The sequence below is a fragment of the Hyperolius riggenbachi genome, chromosome 10 (genome assembly GCF_040937935.1).
Source record: "Hyperolius riggenbachi isolate aHypRig1 chromosome 10, aHypRig1.pri, whole genome shotgun sequence".
In the NCBI taxonomy this organism is placed as follows: domain Eukaryota; kingdom Metazoa; phylum Chordata; class Amphibia; order Anura; family Hyperoliidae; genus Hyperolius; species Hyperolius riggenbachi.
The window spans coordinates 232,417,274-232,440,409 of record NC_090655.1 but is presented as its reverse complement, the minus strand read 5'-3'; the positions used below and the strand labels follow the sequence as shown (position 1 = coordinate 232,440,409).

At 44.8% G+C, this 23,136-nt stretch overlaps 2 protein-coding genes across 3 annotated transcripts in view; both read right to left on the bottom strand.

Annotated features, from left to right (window-relative positions):
* Positions 1–23,136, bottom strand: part of LOC137534811 (large ribosomal subunit protein eL33-like) — a 243,047-nt gene that overhangs the window by 32,944 nt on the left and 186,967 nt on the right. The window lies entirely within an intron of this gene.
* Positions 10,158–23,125, bottom strand: LOC137534796 (oligosaccharyltransferase complex subunit ostc-B). 2 transcript variants are annotated; one of them, XM_068256453.1, is made up of 5 exons: positions 23,020–23,125; positions 20,879–21,035; positions 16,850–16,943; positions 11,956–12,153; positions 10,158–10,403 (listed from the first exon to the last, which is right to left on the bottom strand). In XM_068256453.1, exons 2-5 carry the CDS (start codon positions 21,015–21,017, stop codon positions 10,385–10,387), a joined length of 450 nt encoding a protein of 149 aa, XP_068112554.1. In that variant the 5' UTR covers positions 21,018–21,035; positions 23,020–23,125; the 3' UTR covers positions 10,158–10,384. The 2 variants fall into 2 exon arrangements, with proteins under 2 accessions (XP_068112554.1, XP_068112553.1); XM_068256452.1 differs by having other exon boundaries at positions 22,909–23,092.

The following is a 23,136-nucleotide window of genomic DNA, read 5'->3' as shown; positions in this document are numbered from 1 at the left end:
TTGCATCTGAATTGAATGCGAAGTGTGCAGAAAATCTATTTAGGTGCTTCACACTGAGCTGGTGGTCATTTCAGATGCAGCCTTAGTGGTATGCGCTGGCGTTCTCCTCGCTGTTCAACCAAATGTAAGTTACACATTTTTTTTTCTTAGCTGCTCCCAAGGTTTTAAATTTAGGTTCGGTCACTTTCCTGGAGGTTTGCCTCACCGTGGCACAAGTGTCTAATATAATATACTTTGCATGCAAACTATATTGGAAGCTAAAGTTCCTCCTAGTTTAATAAATGTTAGCACTTGTCTTGGATGCAGGGCATGCATTTTTCAGTCTGGCAGAGGCGGTGTATGCCTGTGTGATTAACCATTCAACTGCAACATGTTTAGGGAGGCGCATCCTTTCCCCCCACCTTTCCTTAACTGTGAAAAGTAGTAGTTTAACTCACCTTTGCTGCTGCCTCCGTTCTGATATGTTCCATGCTGCTTTCCATCTTCTGTCACTTCTGCTTACTAAACCGAAATGTCCGCTGTGAAAGCGGAAGTGTCAGAAGCTGTAACGCGGCATGGAGCGTATCAGAAGGGAGGCAGCGGCCTCAGTGAATTAACAACTGCGTACACAGCTTGAGTTAGGCGGGGCAGCTGACAGGCGGTGAATTTATCACCTGTCAGCTGCTCTACTGCAACAGCTGGGTGCTTGTTAGCGCTTGCTATTGGCGCTTGATGGGCGGCCCCCATAGTCACATTTCAGACCCAACATGTCACGGTTCTTTGCTGATGGGTAACACCACGGTGTGTCAGTGCTTGACATGCATGGTATTACAACCGCTGCCATTCCGCTGCATTTAAATTGCACCTGAATGGCTCTCGTGGGCAGCAAACATGGCGATGAACTGCCCAACAACTGCGCAGTTCACCCTCCCGTCTAAAAGAGACCTACTGTCCATCATTTGGGTGTAAAATGTTCTCAGTGTATTCAGTAGATGAAAGCTGGTATTCCTAACCCTAATGATGCACAGCTATGGGGCCGCAATATGATTGCTGTGTTCCAGCTGTGAGCTCATATGCGGAAGATTGATGGAAAGGGATTACCTCACAGATCTGATGTTCTAATAGTTCAGTAAACATTATTATACTCGTGCTGAACCTTTAAGCTTCCATACACATAATATTTTTTAATTGGATTTGGTCTATCCAAACAATCTGCCAGTAATCTGTTGCTTCAACATATATGATGAATTCACTTTCAATCGATTTAGTGTAGTTTTATTCCTGTTTAGGGTGAGAATCAGTCGCTACCTAATGAAGTTCCAGGTAGATGGGAAACAATAGGCTTTGCATGTTGGTCTATAATCAACCCGTGTATGGTCAGGAGCAGAGAGCTTTTCTGCACATATCAGGGCCCGTTTCCACTAGAGCGAATCTGAATTCGCATAGCCAATACAAGTGGATGTGACTGTTTCCACTTGTCAGGATTCCTTTGCGTTTTTCTGTGCAGAAAAAATCTGCACGGCAGAGCCATCAGAATTCGCATACCGCTATGCGAATCGCATACAATGTATTTAATAGGGAATTCGCATGCGGTATTGGTATGCGAATTTTCATGCGAATTTGCATACGATTTTGCATGGAATCAATGGAAAAGCACACAGGCACTGCCATGGTTAAATGTGCATACATCGTCATCCAGGCGAAATCGCATGCGAATTTGCATGAAAATGTGCATATAACCGCATGCAAAATTCGCATCCGCATGCATATTTTTACCGCGGCGATTCCCACCGCACAAGTGGAAATGGGCCGTTAAGGATGTTAAAAGGAAATATTGTTTGACCTATTTTACAAATATAGTGCATTATCAAAACGAACACATTCCTATTAGGACAGTAGTAATAAAAAACATGAAAAACAGCTTGTTTGGCAGTTTAATATGGACAATGTTGAATGATAAAACATTGTCCAAAGGAGGCGAAACTTTGAAACAACAGTAAAGCTGCAACTGCTGAAATATTGAGCAGGACACTGCAGAGCTGTACAAGTGTAAAATGAAGGCTTAAAGGACAACTGTATTGAGAGGTATATGGAGGCTGCCATATTAATTAGTTGCTTGGCTGTCCTGCTGATCCTCTGCCTCTAATACTTTTAGCCATAGACCCTGAACAAGCAAGCAGCAGATCCGGTGTTTCTGACATTATTGTCAGATCTGACAAGTTTAGCCACATGCTTGTTTCTGGTGTTATTCAGACACTACTGCAGCCAAACTGATCAGCAGGACTGCCAGGCAACTGGTATTTTTTAAAATGAAGTAAATATGGCAGCCTCCATATCCCTCTCACTTCAGTTGTCCTTTAAGGTGGATGTAGAGAGCGATTTGTCTGTTGGTGTAATAATAATCTACCCATCATCATTAGATGTATGGCCACCCTTAGTTTTATCGGTCAAACGGGTTAACTGTTAACCATTACTTTAATGTCTGTGTTCATTAGTACGTGAAACTATGCGCGCACACACACACACACACACACACACACACACACACACACACACACACACACACACACACACACACACACACACACACACACACACACACACACACACACACACACACACACACTGTACACACACACACACACACACACACACACACACACACACACACACACACACACACACACACACACACACACACACACACACACACACACACACACACACACACACACACACCACACACACACTGTACACACACACACACTGTACACACACACACACACACACACACACACTGTACACACACACACACACACACACACACACACACTGTACACACACACACACACACACACACACTGTACACACACACACACACACACTGTACACACACACACACACACACACTGTACACACACACACACACACACACTACCACCCCCCCCCTCCCCCCCAGCTTCAGAATTTTGGCTTCCAGCTGTTCCATAACTTACAGTATATTATACATTGAAAGGATGCTGCTGAGGAAGTGCAACACAGAGATGCTCCACTGGCAGCAGGATGTATCAGTAAAGGAAAGTATTCCAAATGCCCTTCCAGAAAACAAGACACTCTAGTTGCCTGGTTGGTGTAGTAATTATGTAATGGTAACGCAGCAAGTGTGAAGGAGACACACTCACAAATATGGGTTGCAGCACTAACAACCACAGTAAAAGGCAAGCGAGGAGAAGCCGTTCTCACTCCAATACTTTGGTCTTGTCTGGGTTGGTAAGGTCACACTCTAAAAAGAACCGCTAACAATTCTGAAGGTAGCCATAGATCTAGCGATGATTGGCAGATGCGACCATGAGACAAATCTCTCTCATCAAATCTGATTAGAGAGATCCCTCGGCTGCCCATACACCGCAGGCACCGCATACACTGCTGATCTGTTTGGCTGCAGTAGTGTCTGAATCACACCTGAAACAAGCATGCTGCTAATCTTGTCAGATCTGACAATAATGTCAGAAACACCTGATGCATGCTTGTTTAGGGTCTATAGCTAGAAGTATTAGAGGCAGAGGATCAAGCAGAATAGCCAGGCAACTGGACCTGAACTTAGAACTTCCTCTGTGCTCTAAAAGATAAGCAACAGCATAATTACCTTTAAAGAAAAAAACGCTGATACAAATTCTGCAGTAAATCTGCAGTGTGTCTACTTCCTGCTTTCATGAAAGCAGACTTAGGGCTGGTGCACACCAAGTGTTTTTGGTAGCATTTTGAAAACTGTTGCCTGTGAAAACGATTGGCTAATGCATCTCAATGGGAAGGTGCACACCAGCGGTTTGCGATTTTTAGCAAACGTGGCTCCTGCAGCATTTTTGCGGTTTGCAGATGCGTTCCTGCCTCAATGTAAAGTATAGGAAAAGCTCAAACCGCTTAGAAAAATGCTAGATCAGAGCGGTTTTCCAGGCGTTTTTGTTACAGAAGCTGTTCAGTAACAGTTTACTGTAACAATATATGAAATCTGCTACACAAAAACGCTCCAAAAAACACTAGGCATGTTTAGACGATCTCTCTAAACATGCCTAGGAATCTCTCTGAAAATCTGCTTCAGAAACCTCTAGGGTTTGCAGATCTGAGGCTTTTGGTGTGCACTGGGCCATATTGTTAACATCCTGTGTTTACCACTATCTCTTGGTGGCAGCCAGCTGACACAGCTGAGGGATCAAATTACAACTTGCGCTTAGTCACAGATGAGGTGGAATTAGACAGGCTAAACTCTCTAAATACATACAGGGTGCATTTCTCTATGTTCTTCTGTCCTGTGCAAGAGTTCTCAAGCTGCATAAAACTTGTGTGCATCAATAGAATATTTATATTTTCTGTAGAATGTCAGCACTCAAAATAGAAAAAAAAAGGGCGCCGCCATAGGAGTCCATTATAAAAGCCGCAAATAGCAGCAAAGAATTGAAATTTGGGTGCTGGGAGCCACCGTGATTTGTGGCAATGAAGTGAAGATTGGACACCAACTAAAATCATGGCTGCCGAGCTTCCTGCTATGAAAATTAAGGCAAAGAATGGAAATTTGGGCGCTGGGCTTGGGAGCCACTGCGATTTGCGGCAATGAAGTGATGTTTGGGATCCCGGAGGCGCCTGATAAAATCGCAGCTGCTGAGGCTTCCCGCTACAAAAAGTGTGCCATTCCGCACCCGCTATGTAATGCCGCAATTTTCATAACCGGAAGCCTGTTGTTGTAAATCGCAGTCATTGTTGTAAATCGCAGTTCTGCGGGGGAGTTAAGGTTTAGGCACCACAGGTGAGGGCGTTAGGAGCCACCAGGTGGGTTGGTTAAGGGTTAGGCATAGGTAGAGGTACGGTTCTGTGTTAGGCAGCAATAGAGGGAGGGTTCTGTGTGAGAAGAGGGTTAGGTTTAGCCCCAAGAAAATATTGGTACGTTTACAGATATTTTACTATCAGAATTCCGTAGTAGAATATTGCTAATTTTAACGATATTCTGCTAGTGGCAATCCCCTGCGCCCTTTTTTCCAGGCGGCTTTTATTTGTGTACGCATCAGCTATATAAATAGTGCAGAGGTTCCCCGATAAGTCTCTCTGTTCCTGTACTGGGAACCCTTTCATAATTAACATTATTGCTGAATATTGCTTGTGGCCGAGCTTCTCTCAGTGTAGCAGTACAGCCTGCAGTTGCAGAGCCGTTTGATAATTTAAATTGTTTTAATCTTTTATTGGACCACAACAGTATTTGTTTTAATCAGTAGTAGTGGGTACTGTATATTCCTGCGTATAAGACTACTTTTTAACCCTTGAAAATCTTCTGAAAAGTTGGGGGTCGTCTTATACGCCGGGTGTCATTGATGCCTGGTGATACGCCCTATCCTGGTACCACCTCTCAGATCTCCCTGCTGAGGGAGCGCAATCTATTCTTCCATACCGCTCTGATAAACAGGTAGACAAGGAGAGTTGACCAATGCAACAAGTCATTGGACTATATACTGGGTAACACATACGGTACAGCACCAGTATCTGTTTATACACAGCACCAATACATGATTTTTTTAATTTTAATTTGGTGTGCGTTGGAAGAGGGGTAGTCTTATACGGCGAGTATATCCCAAACTCTATATTTTAACTGGAAAAGTTGGGGGTCATCTTATACGCCGGAATATACGGTAGCCAGGTGTACCATAGATGTTGGTATCAGGTAAGTATTAGGCCTGGAACCCACTGGTGGTGCTTTGAGACAGATAGCAAATCGCCCGTGATTTGCAAAATCACGGAAGTCTGAGATTTTGACCGCAATCCCCAAAATGTGATCACAACACTGCGAGTAGAACCACCCCATAGGGATCAACTGGTATAGCACTTTGCAGAACGTCAACAAACAGCAAACGCTGCAGTGGGTCCCAGGCCTAGGCAGTATTAAGTAGTTCTGTGAGTACCCCCTGATTACATAATGAGAGGCCGTCGCTGAAGTCATGGATACGGAAGTGAGGATGATGCGTTGCTGTAGTGTAGAGGTGTCATCTCTCTGCAGACTCCCTTCCACTTGACACTTTGCCATTCAGGGTCTCGGTTGCCTTGTGGGAAATCCAGCACTGAAAAGGTGCAACTTGATGCATGTAATCTCACCCCAGAGCTGAACAGCCATCATCCAATGACATGGAATTGCTGTCATTCCTGCTTAGCTCCAATATCCACTGTGCCTCAGTAAGTTGTGATTGGATGGCAGCCCACTGTAGTTATATTAATTGGGAGACCAAAAAACATATCTTTAATGGTGCGCCATTACACCAACAGTATAGACACAGATACAAGGATATATGCAAAAATGAAGCATTTAAAGAGACAAAAAAATGGTTTTAATGTATCAAAAAATGTGCAAAACATGAAGTTCACAGTTCTTCAGAAAGATTTAATCTCTGTGCACAATATCCCATGAACAGGTGCAAAAAGGCATATCATGAAATGCAATGGTTTCATAAGGCAACAACGTCAACTTGTTTTGGGTAGACCCTTCTTCAGGCCTTCACATCCCCCCCCCAGCGTTGACCATCATGTGGTGCAGTCGTGGTGTTACTACCACTGTAATTAAGCTGCATTTATATTGCACCCAAATTGGGGGGGGGGGGGGTCGCAGATGGGAAGCTATATTGCTTGGGAAGCAGGCAAATCAACCTCATGTCTAAAAGAGACCTTGAATAGTGGGGAGGGTATGTGAGAACAATGGTCCTTTTATCTAGCGTGTGTAATGCTGGACATACACGGGAGTTGTGCAGCCTTATCAATCGAGCCTGATGTCTCGATTGATAATATCCGACAGGTCCGATGACCTGCCGGATAGATTCTCTGCTCGATCCCCGCCGGCAGACAATAGCGGGGAATCGAGCGGGTGATAAAGAGCACTGGTGGGGACGAGCAGGGATCGATCCCCACGGACGAGCGGGGACACGGCGGGGGTTGATCCGGTGGCTAATCGCCCGCTGGATCGACCCGTGTATGCACAGCATGAGAGGCTTTAGAATGATGATGACTGAAAATTGCATATTAGTGTGGGGAACTCAGGGACGTTATGACTGTGTGTGACCAGCCAGCACAGTGTCCTTTAACTATGACAACATCGCTTAGCAGTGATAGAAGCACTCCACCTGCCAGGAGAATGCTGGAGAGCAGCATGGAATGCATCAGAAGGGAGGCAGCGGCTTACACAGTCTAAACCCCTGCACACTTCTTTCAGTTCTGTGATATCGTTCTTGCTCATTCCTTCCTCTCACTTTGCAACCACTGCACCCAAAAAACAAGAGTGCAGTATATAACATTTAGGCCTGGAACGCACTAGCAGCGCTTTTGTAAGCGCTTGTGATTTGAAAAGCTCTTGCTAATGCAATGTTACGTGCTACCCACTAGAAATCCCTCAGAGCATTACATTAGCAGAAGCTTTTGAAATCACTAGCACTCAGAAAAGCACTGCTAGTGGGTCCCAGGCCTTAGACTGATTTCCCTGCTAAGTGCAAAACTGTCCTCAAAAACAACACTTTCTTGTCTGGTATTTACCAAAACCGGAGGGTTCTTTTGTCCCGTCCAGGGATGCTCAACATGAGTAATCACAAGTACGGTAACCACCAGTGGTTACTCGTGACTCAAATGAAGATTAATTGCTGCGGGTGCGCGGCGGGGATATAAGGTGTTAATTACCTATAATTCTGCCGTTCTCCCTGTGTTCCAAAAAGGCTGCACACATCCTATTGGATGCATTGCAAGCCTCACTACGGGCACTTCCCCCTTCAAGCCAGAAGGAGGAGGAGCGCCGGTGTGAGGCTTGCAACGCGACCAATAGGATTGCATATTAGACCAAACTCGTGTTGAGCATCCCTGGTCCCTTCACTAATTTAATGCGTTCACTTTCATCAAATTACTAGTTTTCACCACTTTACAAAGTAAATGGTTGAAAACAAAAATCTCTGCATTTAATGAAAATGATATAAAGTGAGTGATGTAAAGACATTTAAACAGTTTTGGAGAAAACAAAGTAAACTGATTTTCTGCCACTTTATAACAAACATCTCCTGAATGAAATTTAAAGTGGTATGAAACTCAGCATTTCCTTTGTACTAAAAGATTATTTACAGCATAAAATCTACTACCACAAAAATTGTAGCAGAACAGCATTCAAGCAGTAAAAGAAAACCTGTAACTTTAAAAAGTTCCCCTGGGGGGTACTCACCTCGGTAGGGGGAAGCCTCCTGATCCTATCGAGGCTTCCCCCGTCCTCCTATGTCCCACGGCGGTCTCGCTGTGCCCTTCCGAATAGCAGGGATGTAAATATTTACCTTCCCGGCTCCAGCACAGTATCGCCTCTCCGCTTGGAGATAGGCGGAAACATCCAATCACAAGTCACCTGCGCCTGCGTAGTAGAGCGGACCCGACAGAGATCGGCTATTTCCACCTATCTCTGTGCTGAGAGCCGCAACAGCGCCCCCACTGGAGCCAGGGAAGGTAGATATATAAACCCTTGTCAGGCTTGTCGAGCCAGGATTGCAGGACGCTTTGGGGGACCCAGCGCTGGATTTCCTGCAGCTACAGGAATGGGGGGAGCCTCATTAGGACCCTGAGGCTTCCCTCACCTGAGGTAAGTACCCCCCCAGGGGACTTTTTTTTTTGTTACAGAGTCTCTTTAAACAATGCACTTTGTTCTTCAGTGGAAAGCTTCTGGACTTCTGGCCACATCTGAAGTGATAACATTATCTTTTGTTTACATTCCTCTGTTGCTACAATTAGTATACAGCCAGCAGTGTGCTAAAACTGAACTGCTCTGAGCTGAGAAGCAGAGAGAGGTGAGAAATGGTCACTACTGGATTTTAATATATAAATACAGCAGCTATGCAATAAAATGCAATGGCACCTTTCAGAGCAGATAAACTGTACTTTGGGACCTTGTAATTTGTAAACAGGCAATATTATTTGTGCACAAAAGCAAATATGGTAACTGTATGGGTAGTAAAAAAAAAGTAGGAAAACACATTTTTATTGAATGTCATGTCAGAGTTTTATCCCACTTCAACTGAAAGGAAATTAGTGAATCTTCAGCTAATATTTTCTTGTGGGCCCAAAGAAAAGCATGTGTAGATTCAGGATGCAGTCACCCCACAGCATTGGAAAAAAAAATCAGTAAAACCTACTGAATGGCCATCCTGAGTTCCCAAACATACGTATCAACCTCATGTACTCAATGCTGCTATAAGAATACATGGCATTAACCATTTTAGCCTTTTGGACGCCGCTCTTACGTCCAAAAGGCTGCACCAGATCGCACACGCGCTCCCGTGCCGCCGTCCGTTAGCCCAGAGATCAATGAATGGGAACGCAGTCCCCGTTAGAAAGACAGACAGCTTCTATGAGAAGCCGCGGTCTTTCTGAACAGAAAAAAAAACAAAAAAAAAACCATGTCATCCTTGCACCCTCGCTTGCAGGATGGAATAAATAAGAAAAAAAAAATGACTGTGGCCATCTTGTTGCCAAATAGTAAAACTACACGTACATATATTTTTTTTCACACAAACACAATACATTACATTGAAAATTAACTGTTTACCTCCAACACCCAAAAAAATACCCAAATAAAATGTTTAACTAAAAAAAAAAAAAAATTACAATAAAAAAAAATACAAAAACATAAATAGTTACCTAAGGGTCTGAAATGTTTTTAATATGCATGTCAAGAGGGTATATTACTAATATTTTATAAATTATAAGCTTGTAAATAGTGAAGGATGCACAACTGAAAAAAATGCACCTTTATTTCCAAATCAAATATTGGTGCCATACTTTGTGATAGGGACATAATTTAAATGGTGTAATAACTGGGACAAATTGGCAAATAAAATATGTGGGTTTTAATTATGGTAGCATGTATTATTCTAAAGCTATAATGGCCGAAAACTGAGAAATAATTATTTTTTTCTATTTGTTTCTTAATATTCCTGTTAACATGCATTTAGAAAAAAATAATTCTTAGCAAAATGTACCACCCAAAGAAAGCCTAATTAGTGGCGGAACAAATAAGATATACATCAATTAATTGTGATAATAGTGATAAAGTTATTGGCGAATGAATGGGAGGTGAAAATTGCTCGGATGCATAAGGTGAAAATGACTGAAGGCTGAAGACTACAATTAAAAAAAAAAAAAAAAAAAAGTTTGGTTTTATTTTGAACCAGAAACACAACGCAGTGAACAAAAATGTACAAAAATAGATTGTTGTCAGCAAATATGAGGAAAAGCCCTCCTTGGTAGTTTTCTTTTCTCATTTGCTCACAATTTCTACATCTCTTTCCAGTGTGGATATTCTGTTCCTTCCATCATTACTGCTCTAAAGCAGCAAAGTGTTGTGGATATGCAAGCTTCAGCCCATAAGGTACCCCCTGGAAGAAAGGAAAGAAACAGATAACACATTGTTACACATGTAATATTCTTGGGCAGTGATCTGCAAACTTCGCTCTCCAGCTGTTAAAGAGAACCCGAGGTGTGTTTAAAGAATGTTAGCTGCATACAGAGGCTGGATCTGCCTATACAGCCCAGCCTCTGTTGCTATCCCAAACCCCACTAAGGTCCCCCTGCACTCTGCAATCCCCCATAAATCACAGCCGTGCTGTGAGGCTGTGTTTACATCTGTAGTGTCAGTCTCGGCTGCTCCCCAGCCTCCTGCATAGCTCCGGTCCCTGCCCTCATCCCTTCCCTCCAATCAGCATGGAGGGAAGGGATGCAGGCGGGGACCGGAGTTCTGCAGGAGGCGGGGAGAGCAGCAGACTGACACTATAGAGATAAACACAGCCAGCTCTGACAAGCTGTTTGTCAGCAGTGTGGCTGTGATTTATGAGGGATTGCAGAGTGCAGGGGGACCTTAGGGGGGTTTGGGATAGCAACAGAGGCTGGGCTGTATAGGCAGATCCAGCCTCTGTATGCAGATAACATTCTTCAAACCCACCTCGGGTTCTCTTTAAGGAACTACAAGTCCCACAATGCATTGCAGGAGTCTGACAGCCACAGTCATGATTTATAAAGGCAAATGCATTGTGGGACTTGTGGTTCCCTAACAGCTGGAGAGCCAAATTTGCTAGCTGTAGGAACTACCATAATAACAAATACTAGATTCCATGGAAACACATCAGTCAAGGCCACATCTAGGATCCCTGAACTTCCCTCCTCGCCCTATAATGTGACCACCCCTTTCCATTTACTCATTGCACTGGGGCACTGTACTGAGGAAGACAGTAATACTGAGGCATTATAGTGAAAAGGGACGCCAACAGGGGGCGCTACAGATTCTAGATTACACAGGAATAAAATGTATGTATGCACAAACCCATAGGGGGTCACAATACTTCGGAGGCTGCCAGTGGGACCTAGGGGAAGACCGGAGCTGCAGCAAGGGATACACGTGACTTCTAGGGGCTGGAAGAAGCCCAGGTAAGTAAAGATAGATTTATTATGCCCCCTCACTTGTCCTTAAACATCTATTTTCCTGCTAGTGTTTATACATGTGCAGTGATGTGGCCAATTATCATCCGTACTACACATTCAATTCATTATCTCATATGTTTCTTTTCACTTCAGGTTCACTTTAAAGGGCAACTGAAGTGAGAAAGATATGGAGGCTGCCATATGTATTTCCTTTTAAACTATACCAGTTGCCTGACTATCCTGCTGATCCTCTGCCTCTAATACTTTTAGCCATAGACCTTGAACAAGCATGCAGCAGATCAGATGTTTCTGACATTGTCAGATCTGAAAGATTAGCTTCATGCTTTTTCTGACATCCTTCAGACACTACTGAATCCTAATAGACCAGAAGGACTGCCAGGCAACTGGTATTCTATAAAAGGAAATAAATATGGCAGCCTCCATATGTTTCTCACTTCAGTTATCCTTTAATGGCAAACATGATGCAGAAAAGTAAATGAGCACAGAACTTACGGCAGCTTCATCCTCATGAAGACTCGAGCCATGAAGAAGCTGAGCAGGACGCACACAAAGCCAATAAACAGCAGCAGGAATCTGTTCAGCTTCGGGATATTTGGTGCATTGGATCGATCCAGGATGATGAAGCCTAATCCTCCCATTGTAAAGAGGAAGCTGGAGGCCAGTCCTTCCATGATGTACTGACCATTCACCCTGCAGAGGAAACACATGTACTCATTACACACATCCCTTATACTATACAGTCAATGGGTTTCCACAATCACACTTATGTTACCAGAATCATAACACAAAATACTGTACAGAGCTCACTAATCACAGCACAGTCTCTCCACACAGGATGTGACTATCCGTACTCTAGGAATGGTGCATGTCTGCCAAAGTGGATGACTCTTGATTCTTCTACTAGACCTTAGGCCTGTTAGAATAGTGTGTGCTAGAACACGTGGCTGCCCGTACGTTTGTCTCCTCCCCCCTCCACAAACAGTCTGCACTCCTTCTCACGAGCAGCCAATCAGGAACCTGAAATAGCGGTGGTATTGAAATGGACACAGGCGGCAGATGGAGGACACAGAGACTTAAAGGGATACTGTAGGTGGGTCAGGGGAAAATGAGTTGAACTTACCCGGGGCTTCTAACGGACCCCCGCAGACATCCTGTGTTGGCGCAGCCACTCACAGATGCTCCGGCCCCGCCTCCGGTTCACTTCTGGAATTTCAGACTTTAAAGTCTGAAAACCACTGCGCCTGCGTTGCCGTGTCCTCGATCCCGCTGATGTCATCAAGAGCGCACAGCGCAGGCCCAGTATGGTCTGTGTCTGTGCAGTACACTCCTGGTGACATCAGCGGGAGTGAGGACATGGCAACGCAGGCGCAGTGGTTTTCTGACTTTAAAGTCAGAAATTCCAGAAGTGAACTGGAGGCGGGGCCAGAGCATCGGTGAGTGGCTGCGCCAACACAGGATGTCTGCGGGGGACCATTAGAAGCCACGGGTAAGTTCAGCTCATTTTCCCCCGACCCCCCTACAGTATCCCTTTAAGGGTTTTATTATAGTGGATACAGTAGTGACATGACGTGCAACCAACTTTCCAAAGCAAGTGCACGCTTCCTTATTGTAGTAGCACACAAGGATACACTGCAGTATACGTCTCCCTTCCATAAGCATTCTTTCACCCAGTCTTTGCTGTAGCTGTATTAGAACAACTCAGTAGGCATTTTTGGGGCCTGACAGAGGTACTAGTTCCTGTGCATCATTGCACAAGGCAATGATGCACAGAAACTAGTTAGGGTCACAGAAATGTTTTTGGACAACTGAAGGTGCAATGTAAAATATGCCAATTCATTGTATGACGGCCTGGCAACGTGTGAAGCAAAACTTAAAACAAAACATGAATCGCTGGATCTTCCCAGGTGGCTGCGGAAAGAAAGATTTAGCTTTTTCTAATAATTGTGTCCTTATACTATTAAACTGGTTGCAACAGACAAATTGGAGAAAGAGGGGCAAAAAAAAAAAATTGCACACCAACCTCACGAGTGAGTCATGTCACAAAGTCACACATCAACAGTAGCTAGACGGTGCTCTCTCCGTATTAGATAGATTATGAAGTGCTTTATCATACTATGCAGACATAAAAGTGATTGTTTACAATTATTCATTGAAGCTTAAAGGATAACTGAAGTGAGAGGGATATGGGGCTGCCATATTTATTTCCTTTTAAGCAATACCAGTTGCCTGGCTCCCATGCATATCAACTGCCTCTGATACTTTTAGCCACAGACCCTGAACAATCATATGCAGCAGAGCAGGTGTTCCTGACATTATTGTCAGATCTGACAAGATTAGCTGCATGCTTGTTTCTTGTGTGATTCAGACAATACTGCAGCCAAATAGATCATCAGGGCTGCCAGGCAACTGATATATTTTAAAAGGAAATACATTTGGCAACCTCAATATACTTCTCACATCAGTTGTCCTTTAAATACATTTCAGTGGAGTAGCCAGTCAAAGCAACTAGTCACTGCCAATACTAACTACTTGCAGTGACTTGCGCCAGTCACAGAAGCTAGTTGCTATCTCTTGAGAACAGTTGCTAGCGACTCAATCACCAACAATAACTGTATATACTTGAGGCGTCATGCATATCCGCCGGCTTCATGTGGATTGAGTTTAGGATTTTTTTTACTGTGTGTACAACTACTGCCTTGTAAGATCCACATATGCAAGCTACATGCTTCACTGACTGAGCTAATATTTCTTTTTTTCTTGACTTGTAGGAACATTGGTGAATGCTTAAAGAGAGTCTGAAGCGAGAATAAAACTCGCTTTTCCCCTTATATTCAGCAGGGGCGTGTTTGCCCCTGTTAAAACACCGCTATCCCGTGCCAGAACGGGGGTCCTTTACCCCCCAAATCCCCTCCGTGCTGTGCGGGGAGCGCTTCCTGCTTGAGGCAGGGCTAACGGCCGCAGCCCTGCCTCTAAGCGCGTCTATCAGCGCTGATCGCCGCCTCTCCCCCACCCCTCTCAGTCTTCCTTCACTGCGAGGGGCGGGGGAGGAGCTGGAGATCCGCTGCTGATAGACGCGCATGGGGCAGAGCTACAGCTCATAGCTCTGCTTCCATGAGCAGCCAAATCTACGACCAAGTTGGTTGTGGATTTTGCAGGGGAGGATTTGTGGGGGTAAAGACCCTTGTTTTGCCACGGGATAGCGGCGTTTTAGCAGGGGCAAATATGCCCCTGCTGAATATAAGGGAAAAAGCAAGTTTTATTCTCGCTTCAGAGTCTCTTTAAAGCAGACCTGAACTCATAACTTCCTCTCTGCTCTAAAAAAATAAGCAACAGCATAATAACCTTTAAAGAAAAACATTTTCTTGTTACAATAAAGTTCAATCCACAGCGCTATTGTGAAGTAATAAAACCTCTTTATTAAATAAAACAACAAGCAGCATGTATCTCCTGGGTCCTTAACCCTTTTTAAACCATCAATAATCAACAAGCATACGTTACCCAAACACACTATTCACTGCAGTGAATGGACTTTAGATGGACAGAGAAAAAACTGTGCCAAAAGCAAAAACATGCGCTGAATCAAATCTTCTAAAATTAAAAAATACCGGTAGTTGTATATCAACAACAAAAAATATGCTGTGCATAGCTATTAAAACAATCTCCTGTCAAAAAGCTAAAAGCAGCTGTTCCAACAATTGTAGAGGCAGAGGTAACCACTTAGGACCGGGCTTGTTTCTTCACATCTGTGCTGCGTGGGCTCTCAAGTCCACAGCACAGATCGTGTGGCAGCCAGGGCGACCAAACTTCCCCCCCCCCCCCTTTTCCCCACTAGGGGGATGTCCTGCCGGGGGGGTCTTATCGCCGCCGGCTATTTGTGGTTAGCGGGGGGGGGTCTTCTCAAAGCCCCCCTCTGCAGCGATTCCCAGCCTCGCTCCCTTTCCCTCCCTCCCCTCCTTTCCCTGGGCAGCACAGTACGGCAATGCGTCTTGCGCCGCCTCTGATAAGCTTCAGCCTATCAGATGCCGGCGATCCCCGGCCATACAGAGGCCGGGGATCGCCGATATGCTTTACGGATTTCTTCCCCGCGTGTTTACATTTAGCCTGCGAGCCGCGATAGGAGGCTCGCAGGCTGTTCACGGAGACACCCTCCGTGAACTGACATGGAAAGGTCGTTTCCATGGGAAACCACTTACGACCTGCCGCCGCCTATCGGCGTTAGGCGGTCGTTAAGTAATCCTATATGGATATGTGGATATATAGTTATATGTGTACATGGAGTGTCTATAAATCCAAATGATAGAAGTCCTGTGACATGTCTACGGTACAGAAGCAGCTGCTTAATCTTGCACAGTCAAGTTGCAGATCAGCAATAAACTGGGTAACCATTCATTCATAAGATTTGATTCAGCGCATGTTTTTGCTTTGGGCCCAGTTTTTTCTCTTTCCATTCACTGCAGTGAATAGTGTGTTTGGGTAACGCATGCTTGTTGATTATTGATGGTTTAAAAAGGGTTAAGGACCCAGAAGATGCATGCTGCTTGTTGTTTTAATTAATAAAGAGGTTTTATTACTTCACAATAGCGCTGTGGATTGAACATTATTATAGACTTTTTTTCCGTAACACAAGGATACTGTTATCCATTCAGCAGCTGACAGGCCTTATTGGCGCAGGTGTTTGACAAACAATATTATTTTCTTGTTACAGCTGATACAAATCCTGCAATAAGTCTGCAGTCTGCCTGTCTACTTCCTGCGTTCATGAAAGCAGACATAAGGTCAATATCCTGGGTATACAAATTAGCTACTCTGCCGTGGCAGTCATGTGACCCAGGGGAGGGATCACATTACAGTGGTGATTAGTCACAGATGAGGAGGAATTAGACAAACTAAACTCTCTAAATGCATACAGAGTGCATTTCTCTCTGTTTTCTTTCTTTCATGTGCAAGAGTTCAGGTCCACTTTAAGTCTCTGATTGGCTGCCTGTTTATCACTTCCAATTTTCGCCTAAGCGGGAAACAGAAAGAACTTGCAGTCATTTCCAACCACTTGGAAACTTTAACACAGAATCAAATTCCTCCCTAAGTGCTCTTATAGAGTAATTCCTTTGTTCTCTTTGGTACAGTTATCTTTTAAGGTGTGTACACACGCACTATTGTAACAAACGAGGGGTCCGTCAGACCCTCCCGCAGCGAGGTCGTTCTGTCGACAGTAGTACGTGAGTACAGGCTGTCGGCAGATTGATTAGACTGTTTTTGACTGATCTGCCTGGCGGATCTTATCAGTCTGCCGACAGCCTGTACTCACATACTACTGTCGGCAGAACGACCGCACCTTTAGGACATGTACTCTGCCTGACTTCTGAATTTGCCCATCTATCACTCTCACCTATAGGCCAAGAAAGCCACTGGTCTTTGGTGTCCATGTTCATCTGTCATAGAGCCAACACTGGGAGGTTCCACAATCACATCATAAATGATCCCTAGAGGTCAAAGAGAAAAACAAGGAAAAACATAAACATAAGATTAATAAAAAACAGAAAAACACAACAATGGATTCCTCTACACTAAGTAAATATACAAAATGCTCTAAGCTGCAGTTAGTTCAGGTCTGCTTCAAGTCATGATTCTTTCAGTATTGTAGGCATAGGAATATCTGGTAGGTAAGATACATATTTAGAAATATATTAGTCTAGCCTTTCACAAACAAAGTATACAGGTGTTGATGACCTTGTTCTGAAAATAGGTAGCTACTATTTGACACTATTGTAGAGCTAAGATAATGATATCAATGCCACAGTAAGCATACTTGCAAACAAAATTAGCAACAGAGTCCTCATCCGCCTATCAAGATATGTTTGCTCTGACAGATTGCAGATGCTTCTTGCCCCTTTTCTGCAACCCATGAACATCTCTATTACACTTAAAGGAATACTGTACGGGGTCGGGGGAAAAAGACTTGAACTTACCCAAAGCTTCTAATGGTCCCCCGCAGATGTCCTGGGCCCACGCAGCCGCTCACCGATGTTCCGGCCCCATCTCCGTTTCACTTCTGGAATTTCAGACTTTAAAGTCTGGAAACCACTGCGCCTGCGTTGCCATGTCCTCGCTCCCGCTGATGTCACCAGGAGCATACTGCGCAGGCACAGTGAACCGGAGGCGGGGCTGAAGCATCGGTGAGTGGCTGCGCGTGCACAGCATGTCTGCGGGGGACCATTAAAAGCCCCGGGTAAGTTCAACTCATTTACCCCTGACCCCCCCTACAGTATTCCTTTAAAATCCATGATTATTTATACATGCAATTTTTTTGCTTAGACTTGTAGGAACACTATAGCTCGTAGAATCTAGACAAAAACGGTTTCATACATACTGTACGTAATATTCTGACATCATGAGATAAGGATGTGTATGTACAGTCCCAAACCTAGAACTAGGCTGTGTTTCTTTTTTTTCTACTCTCTCACTCTAACGGCTAAGAACTCAGGGCTCTAATCCCAGTTTCTCTGCAGTCATACTGAACTCTACTCTCAATGATACATAACTAGAACTGATTAAACTCTGAGAGGCTAATGCTGGGAATACACGGTTCGTTTCTGCTTTCAATTGTTTTTGCCGCTTGATTCAGCTCTCGGTTCTCTTATTTTCCGCTCGTTTTTCTTATCTTTTTCCATTCACTTCTATCAGAAAACGAGCGGCTAAAGATTCGAAAGTGAGATCGGACATGTCGGAAATTATCTATCCAACCATCTTATCAGCTTAAAAATGAACCGTGTATTCCCAGCATAAGGCAGGCTTCAGACTGAGTACTGACGGCACCGTAACCACAAAAAACAGGCCTTCGGGGATTACTGTGTTAGTATGTGGTCATCACCCCACTGGCCGGGATCCAAACAGGAAGCAATGCTTGCTTGCGCTAATCATTACACTAATCAACTCACATTACATTTTATCTGGCTGGCACACTCACTCCACAGTTGTAGGTAGGATGGCAATGCTGTACAATCATAATTGCTTTGTGTTTAGCCTGCAATTGGCATTTGTTGGCATTGCAGTTGCCAATCAGAAATCTAGTAAATGTCGATTGCTTACCCCATGGATATGAAAGGCATTTATTAGAGTTGTCTGAATTTGATGGCATCGTGGATGTGTGATTTTTCTGTCTGCAGTGGTAACGTAACTAACGTAACTGTAGTGGTAACGTAACTAACTAAAATACATCACCAAGGGGTCTATATACTCCTTTAGTAGTGTACGTAAAACCTGTTTTAACTTTTTTTTTTTATCTGGTTCAGTAATTTAGAGGGCATTAAAGTGGGCCTGACAAGTGGAAATGAGCCCAATGGGAGCATTATATTTTTAAATGTTAAAGGGGCACTATGGCGAAAAATTTTAAAATGTAAAATATATGCAAATAGACAAATAAGAAGTATTTTTTTTCCAGAGAAAAATGAGCCATAAATTGTATTTTCTCCTATGTTGCTGTCACTTACAGTAGGTAGTAGAAATCTGACAGAAGCGACAGGTTTTGGGTTAGTCCATCTCTTCACAGGGGAGTCTCAGCAAGACTTTTATTCATAATATATTCCCTAAAAAAGATTTAAACAATGATGCTGGCCAGCTTCCCTGCTTGCTACACAGTTTTTTGGCAGTTGGGCAGAGCAACTGCCATTCACTAAGTGCTTTTGAAAATAAATAAAACCCTGAGAATCCCCCATGAAGAGATGGACTAGTCCGAAACCTGTCACTTCTGTCACATTTCTACTACTTACTGTACGCGACAGCAACATAGGAGAAAAGTAATTTATGGCTCATTTTACTCTGGAAAAAACATACTTCTTATTTGTATATCTTTGCACATATTTTACATTTTACAATTTTTCGCCATAGTGCCCCTTTAAGGTTGCGTCTGGGCATCCTTACTGCTGACCTCAGACCACTGCTGGCTCGTATTTCCACTTACCTACTTCCAGCTGAAGCGATAGCTATATGGAGGCTGCCATATTTATTTTCTTTTAAGTTGCCTGGCTATGCTGCTGATCCTCTGTCTCTAATATTTTTAGCCATAGACCCTGAACAAGTATGCAGCAGACAAGGGGTTTCTGCTATTATTGTTAGATTTGACAAGATTAACTACTGCTTGTTTTTGGTGTTATTCAGACACTACTGCAGCCAAATAGATCAGCAGGGCTGCCAGGCAACTGGTATAGTTTAAAAGGAAATACATATGGCAGCCTCCACATACTTTTCACTTCATCTGTCCTTTAACCCTCCTGGCGGTAAGCCCGAGCTGAGCTCGACTATGCCGCGCAGGAGGATTTCTCAGGCCCTACTGGGCCAATTTGCGTATTTTTTTTTATTACACGTAGATAGCACTTTGCTAGCTGCGTGTACTCCGCGATCGCTGCTGCTTGCCGCCGATTCGCTGCTACCCGCCGCGTTAGAGCCCCCCCAGACCCCGTGCGCAGCCTGGACAATCAGTGCCAGGCAGCGCTTAGGGGTGGATCGGGACTCCCTCTGACGTCACGTTGGTGACGTCATCGCGATCGTCGCAATGGCGACGGGGGAAGCCCTAAAGGAAATCCCATTCAGAACGGGATTTCCTTATGGGCAAGCGCGCCAGCGGCAATCAGAGGGGTGGGAGGGACGCCGCAGGGACAGCGCTAGGCTAGCTACATGATAGAAAAAAAAATTGCAAAAAAAAACCCCTTCCTGCGGCCGCAGGGCCGTGGGAATCAGACCGCCAGGGAGGTTAATGTCCAACTAGATGTCTAATAAGCATCACTAAAAACAATCACTATCTTTTTAAAGTAAAGCTAATTGGATGGGCGCTTTACAAACATGCTGCTTAACCCTTTGCAGACCATCCTGTTTTATTCTATGAAGAAGGATGGATAAGTAGGTGATCATCTCACTAAGAGGACAACAATAGCTTAACAACAGCAGTCAGTCATTCGTGATACTACTGAAGATGTCCATACACTAATTCAGTGGTTACCAAACTTTTTTGGGTGAAGGCACCCTTGATGGCTTTGACATTTTTTTAAGGCACCCCTCTGCAAAAACAACTACCGAAATGCCGTTATGACCCTTATCAGGCGATGACCCGCTCCAGGTAGCTAGTGATGCTTATTAGGCACCATGATTCCTCTCATGTTCAACTTCAAAAATGGTTGCGGGGACTAAAGGTTAACTAGCAGGTAATGCAGCCACATTGTATATCAATGCACGGTTGCATTACCTGATGGTATTACATAAAGGATGGGGATGCATGCCGAGGCACCCCTGAAAGGTGCCCGAGGTGCACCAGGGTGCCGCAGCACTTAATTTGAGAACCCCTGCACCAATTGATTTTTGATGTGATCAGCGTGATCGAATCTACAGCAAATCAATGTGTGTCTGGGCAATTTTACTATCTCACCTCCAGTGATGAGGAAGTAGGAGACCACCACCATAGCATAGACAGTCATTGCTGAGGGCATATGCAGCCAGGATGGCTTCTTCAGCTTGAGGTTGGGACATTCTAGTACGGTGAAGGGTATCCGGTATAGGGACTCCATTGTGCAGCCTCACAGCCCCTGTACAGAGAGAGAATGCAGAGCCGTCTTACACTATTCTCCCACACGCCCTGCATTTCAATATACAGCAACACTTATTCCAGATGAAAATCTGTACAGTTACGTTTCAGTCGTGTCCAGTACTTTTTCATCAGTTTTGTGTTTTGGCTGGCTGGATAGTGTAATGGTTAAAGGGATACTGTAGGAGGGTCGGGGCAAAATGAGTTGAACTTACCAGGGGCTTCTAATGATCCCCCGCAGACATCCTGTGCCCGCGCAGCCACTCCCCAATTCTCTGGCCCCGCCTCCGGTTCACTTCTGGAATTTCAGACTTTAAAGTCTGAAAACCACTGCGCCTGCGTTGCCGTGTCCTCGCTTCCCCTGATGTCACCAGGAGCGCATGGCGCAGGCACAGACCATACTAGGCCTGCGCAGTACGCTCCTGGTGCCATCAGCGGGAGCGAGGACACGGCAACGCAGGCGCAGTGGTTTTCAGACTTTAAAGTCTGAAATTCCAGAAGTGAACTAGAGGCGGAGCCAGAGCATTGGGGAGTGGCTGCACGGGCACAGGATGTCTGCGAGGGACCATTAGAAGCCCTGGGTAACTTCAACTCATTTTTCCCCCGACCCCCCTACAGTATCCCTTTAAGGACTCTGCCTCTGACACAGGAGACCTGGGTTCGAATCTCGGCTCTGCCTGTTCAGGAAGCCAGCACCTATTCAGTAGGAGACCTTGGGCAAGTCTCCCTAACACTGCTACTGCCTATAGAGCGCGTCCTAGTGGCTGCAGCTCTGGTGCTTTAAGTCCTCCAGGAGAAAAGCGCAATATAAATGATCTGTGTTTGTTGTGTCAGTTTTAACTAACAGGAACAGAACAGTACAGAAGAATGATGACAACTATAGTGTTTCCTGTTTTTTAGTGTCCCAGTTACATAGCCCATGCAGCTTTCCCTAGTGTTAAGTGGTTTCCTCCTCTACCTCCCTAGCCCATTTAGAGTTCCCTGTTGTGGTCCCCCCACCCTCCCCGATATAGCTTTCATGGTGTCTAGCGATTTCCCCTCCCTAGCTCATATAGACTTTCCTGGTGTGTAGTGGTCCTTTCTCTAAGGTCTTGTTTCCATTTGTGCGCTTCTATCCGCTTCTGTCTGCTCTTCAGCAACATGTATCAATCTGTAACATTGATGTGCTGATAAAAAGTGGACAGAAGCGCACAGATGGAAACAAGGCCTAACCCATATAAACGTCCCTGATGTCTAGTGGTCACCCTTCCTAGCCCATAATGACTTCTCTGGTGTCTAGTGGTTTCCTGTTCTAAACTAGACTTTTGGTGTCTACTCCCTAGCCCATATAGGCTTCCGGCCCTAGTCTACTTTAGGGGACCCAGCAGGACACTTCATAGGGAAATTTTGATAGCGTGATTGGGTGGACTGCACCCTCTTAAACCTCTAGGTTTCTAATAAATTGAAGTAAACTATGAATGCGCTCTTTGGCCAATCACGTTTTGTGCAGTAAGAGCGTGCTGTGATTGGTGAACTGTTATGAGGTTTCCTGCTGGATCCCCTAAACTAATCTAGCGCCAAACTTCCTTGGTCTCTAGTGGTCTCCCCTCCCCTGTACAGACTTTCCTGGTGTCTAGTGGTCCCCCCCTCCATATCCCATATAGATTTTCCCTGGTGTCTAGCAGTCTCTCCTTCTTAGCCTATATAAACTTCCCTTGTGTCTAGTTGGTCTCGTCTACATAGCCCATATAGACTTCCCTGGTGTCTAGTGGTCTCCCATGCCCATATAGACTTCCCTGATGTCTAGTGGTCCCCTGTCCCTAGCCCTATAGACGTTCCTGGTGTCTAACTAACCAATGGGTGGGGTAGCTCTGCTGGAAAGTGGTCAGCCTCACCTCCCACCCCCACCAATCACAGCGAGCAGGTGGAGCTGCAGGCGGCGGGTTAGATAGCGGCCAGGTAAGGGGATCAGGCGGAGAGACACCCAGTACTCAGCAGAACCAGACCTGCACAGGTGTGACGTGAAGGAGAGGGGCGGGGCGCACTTCAGAAGTTCACCACTCGTTGGTAGCATTACAGCGCATGTTGATGACGTAGATAGAGCAGCACTTTTCATTACAACG

Coding starts and splice junctions, on each gene's coding strand:
- LOC137534796 (XM_068256453.1), bottom strand. CDS start 21,017: ATGGAGTCCCTATACCGGATACCCTTCACCGTACTAGAATGTCCCAAC. Junction 16,944..20,878: donor CTACTTCCTCATCACTGGAG/GTGAGATAGTAA, acceptor TTTGACCTCTAG/GGATCATTTATGATGTGATT. Junction 12,154..16,849: donor GTGGCTTTCTTGGCCTATAG/GTGAGAGTGATA, acceptor TTTCCTCTGCAG/GGTGAATGGTCAGTACATCA.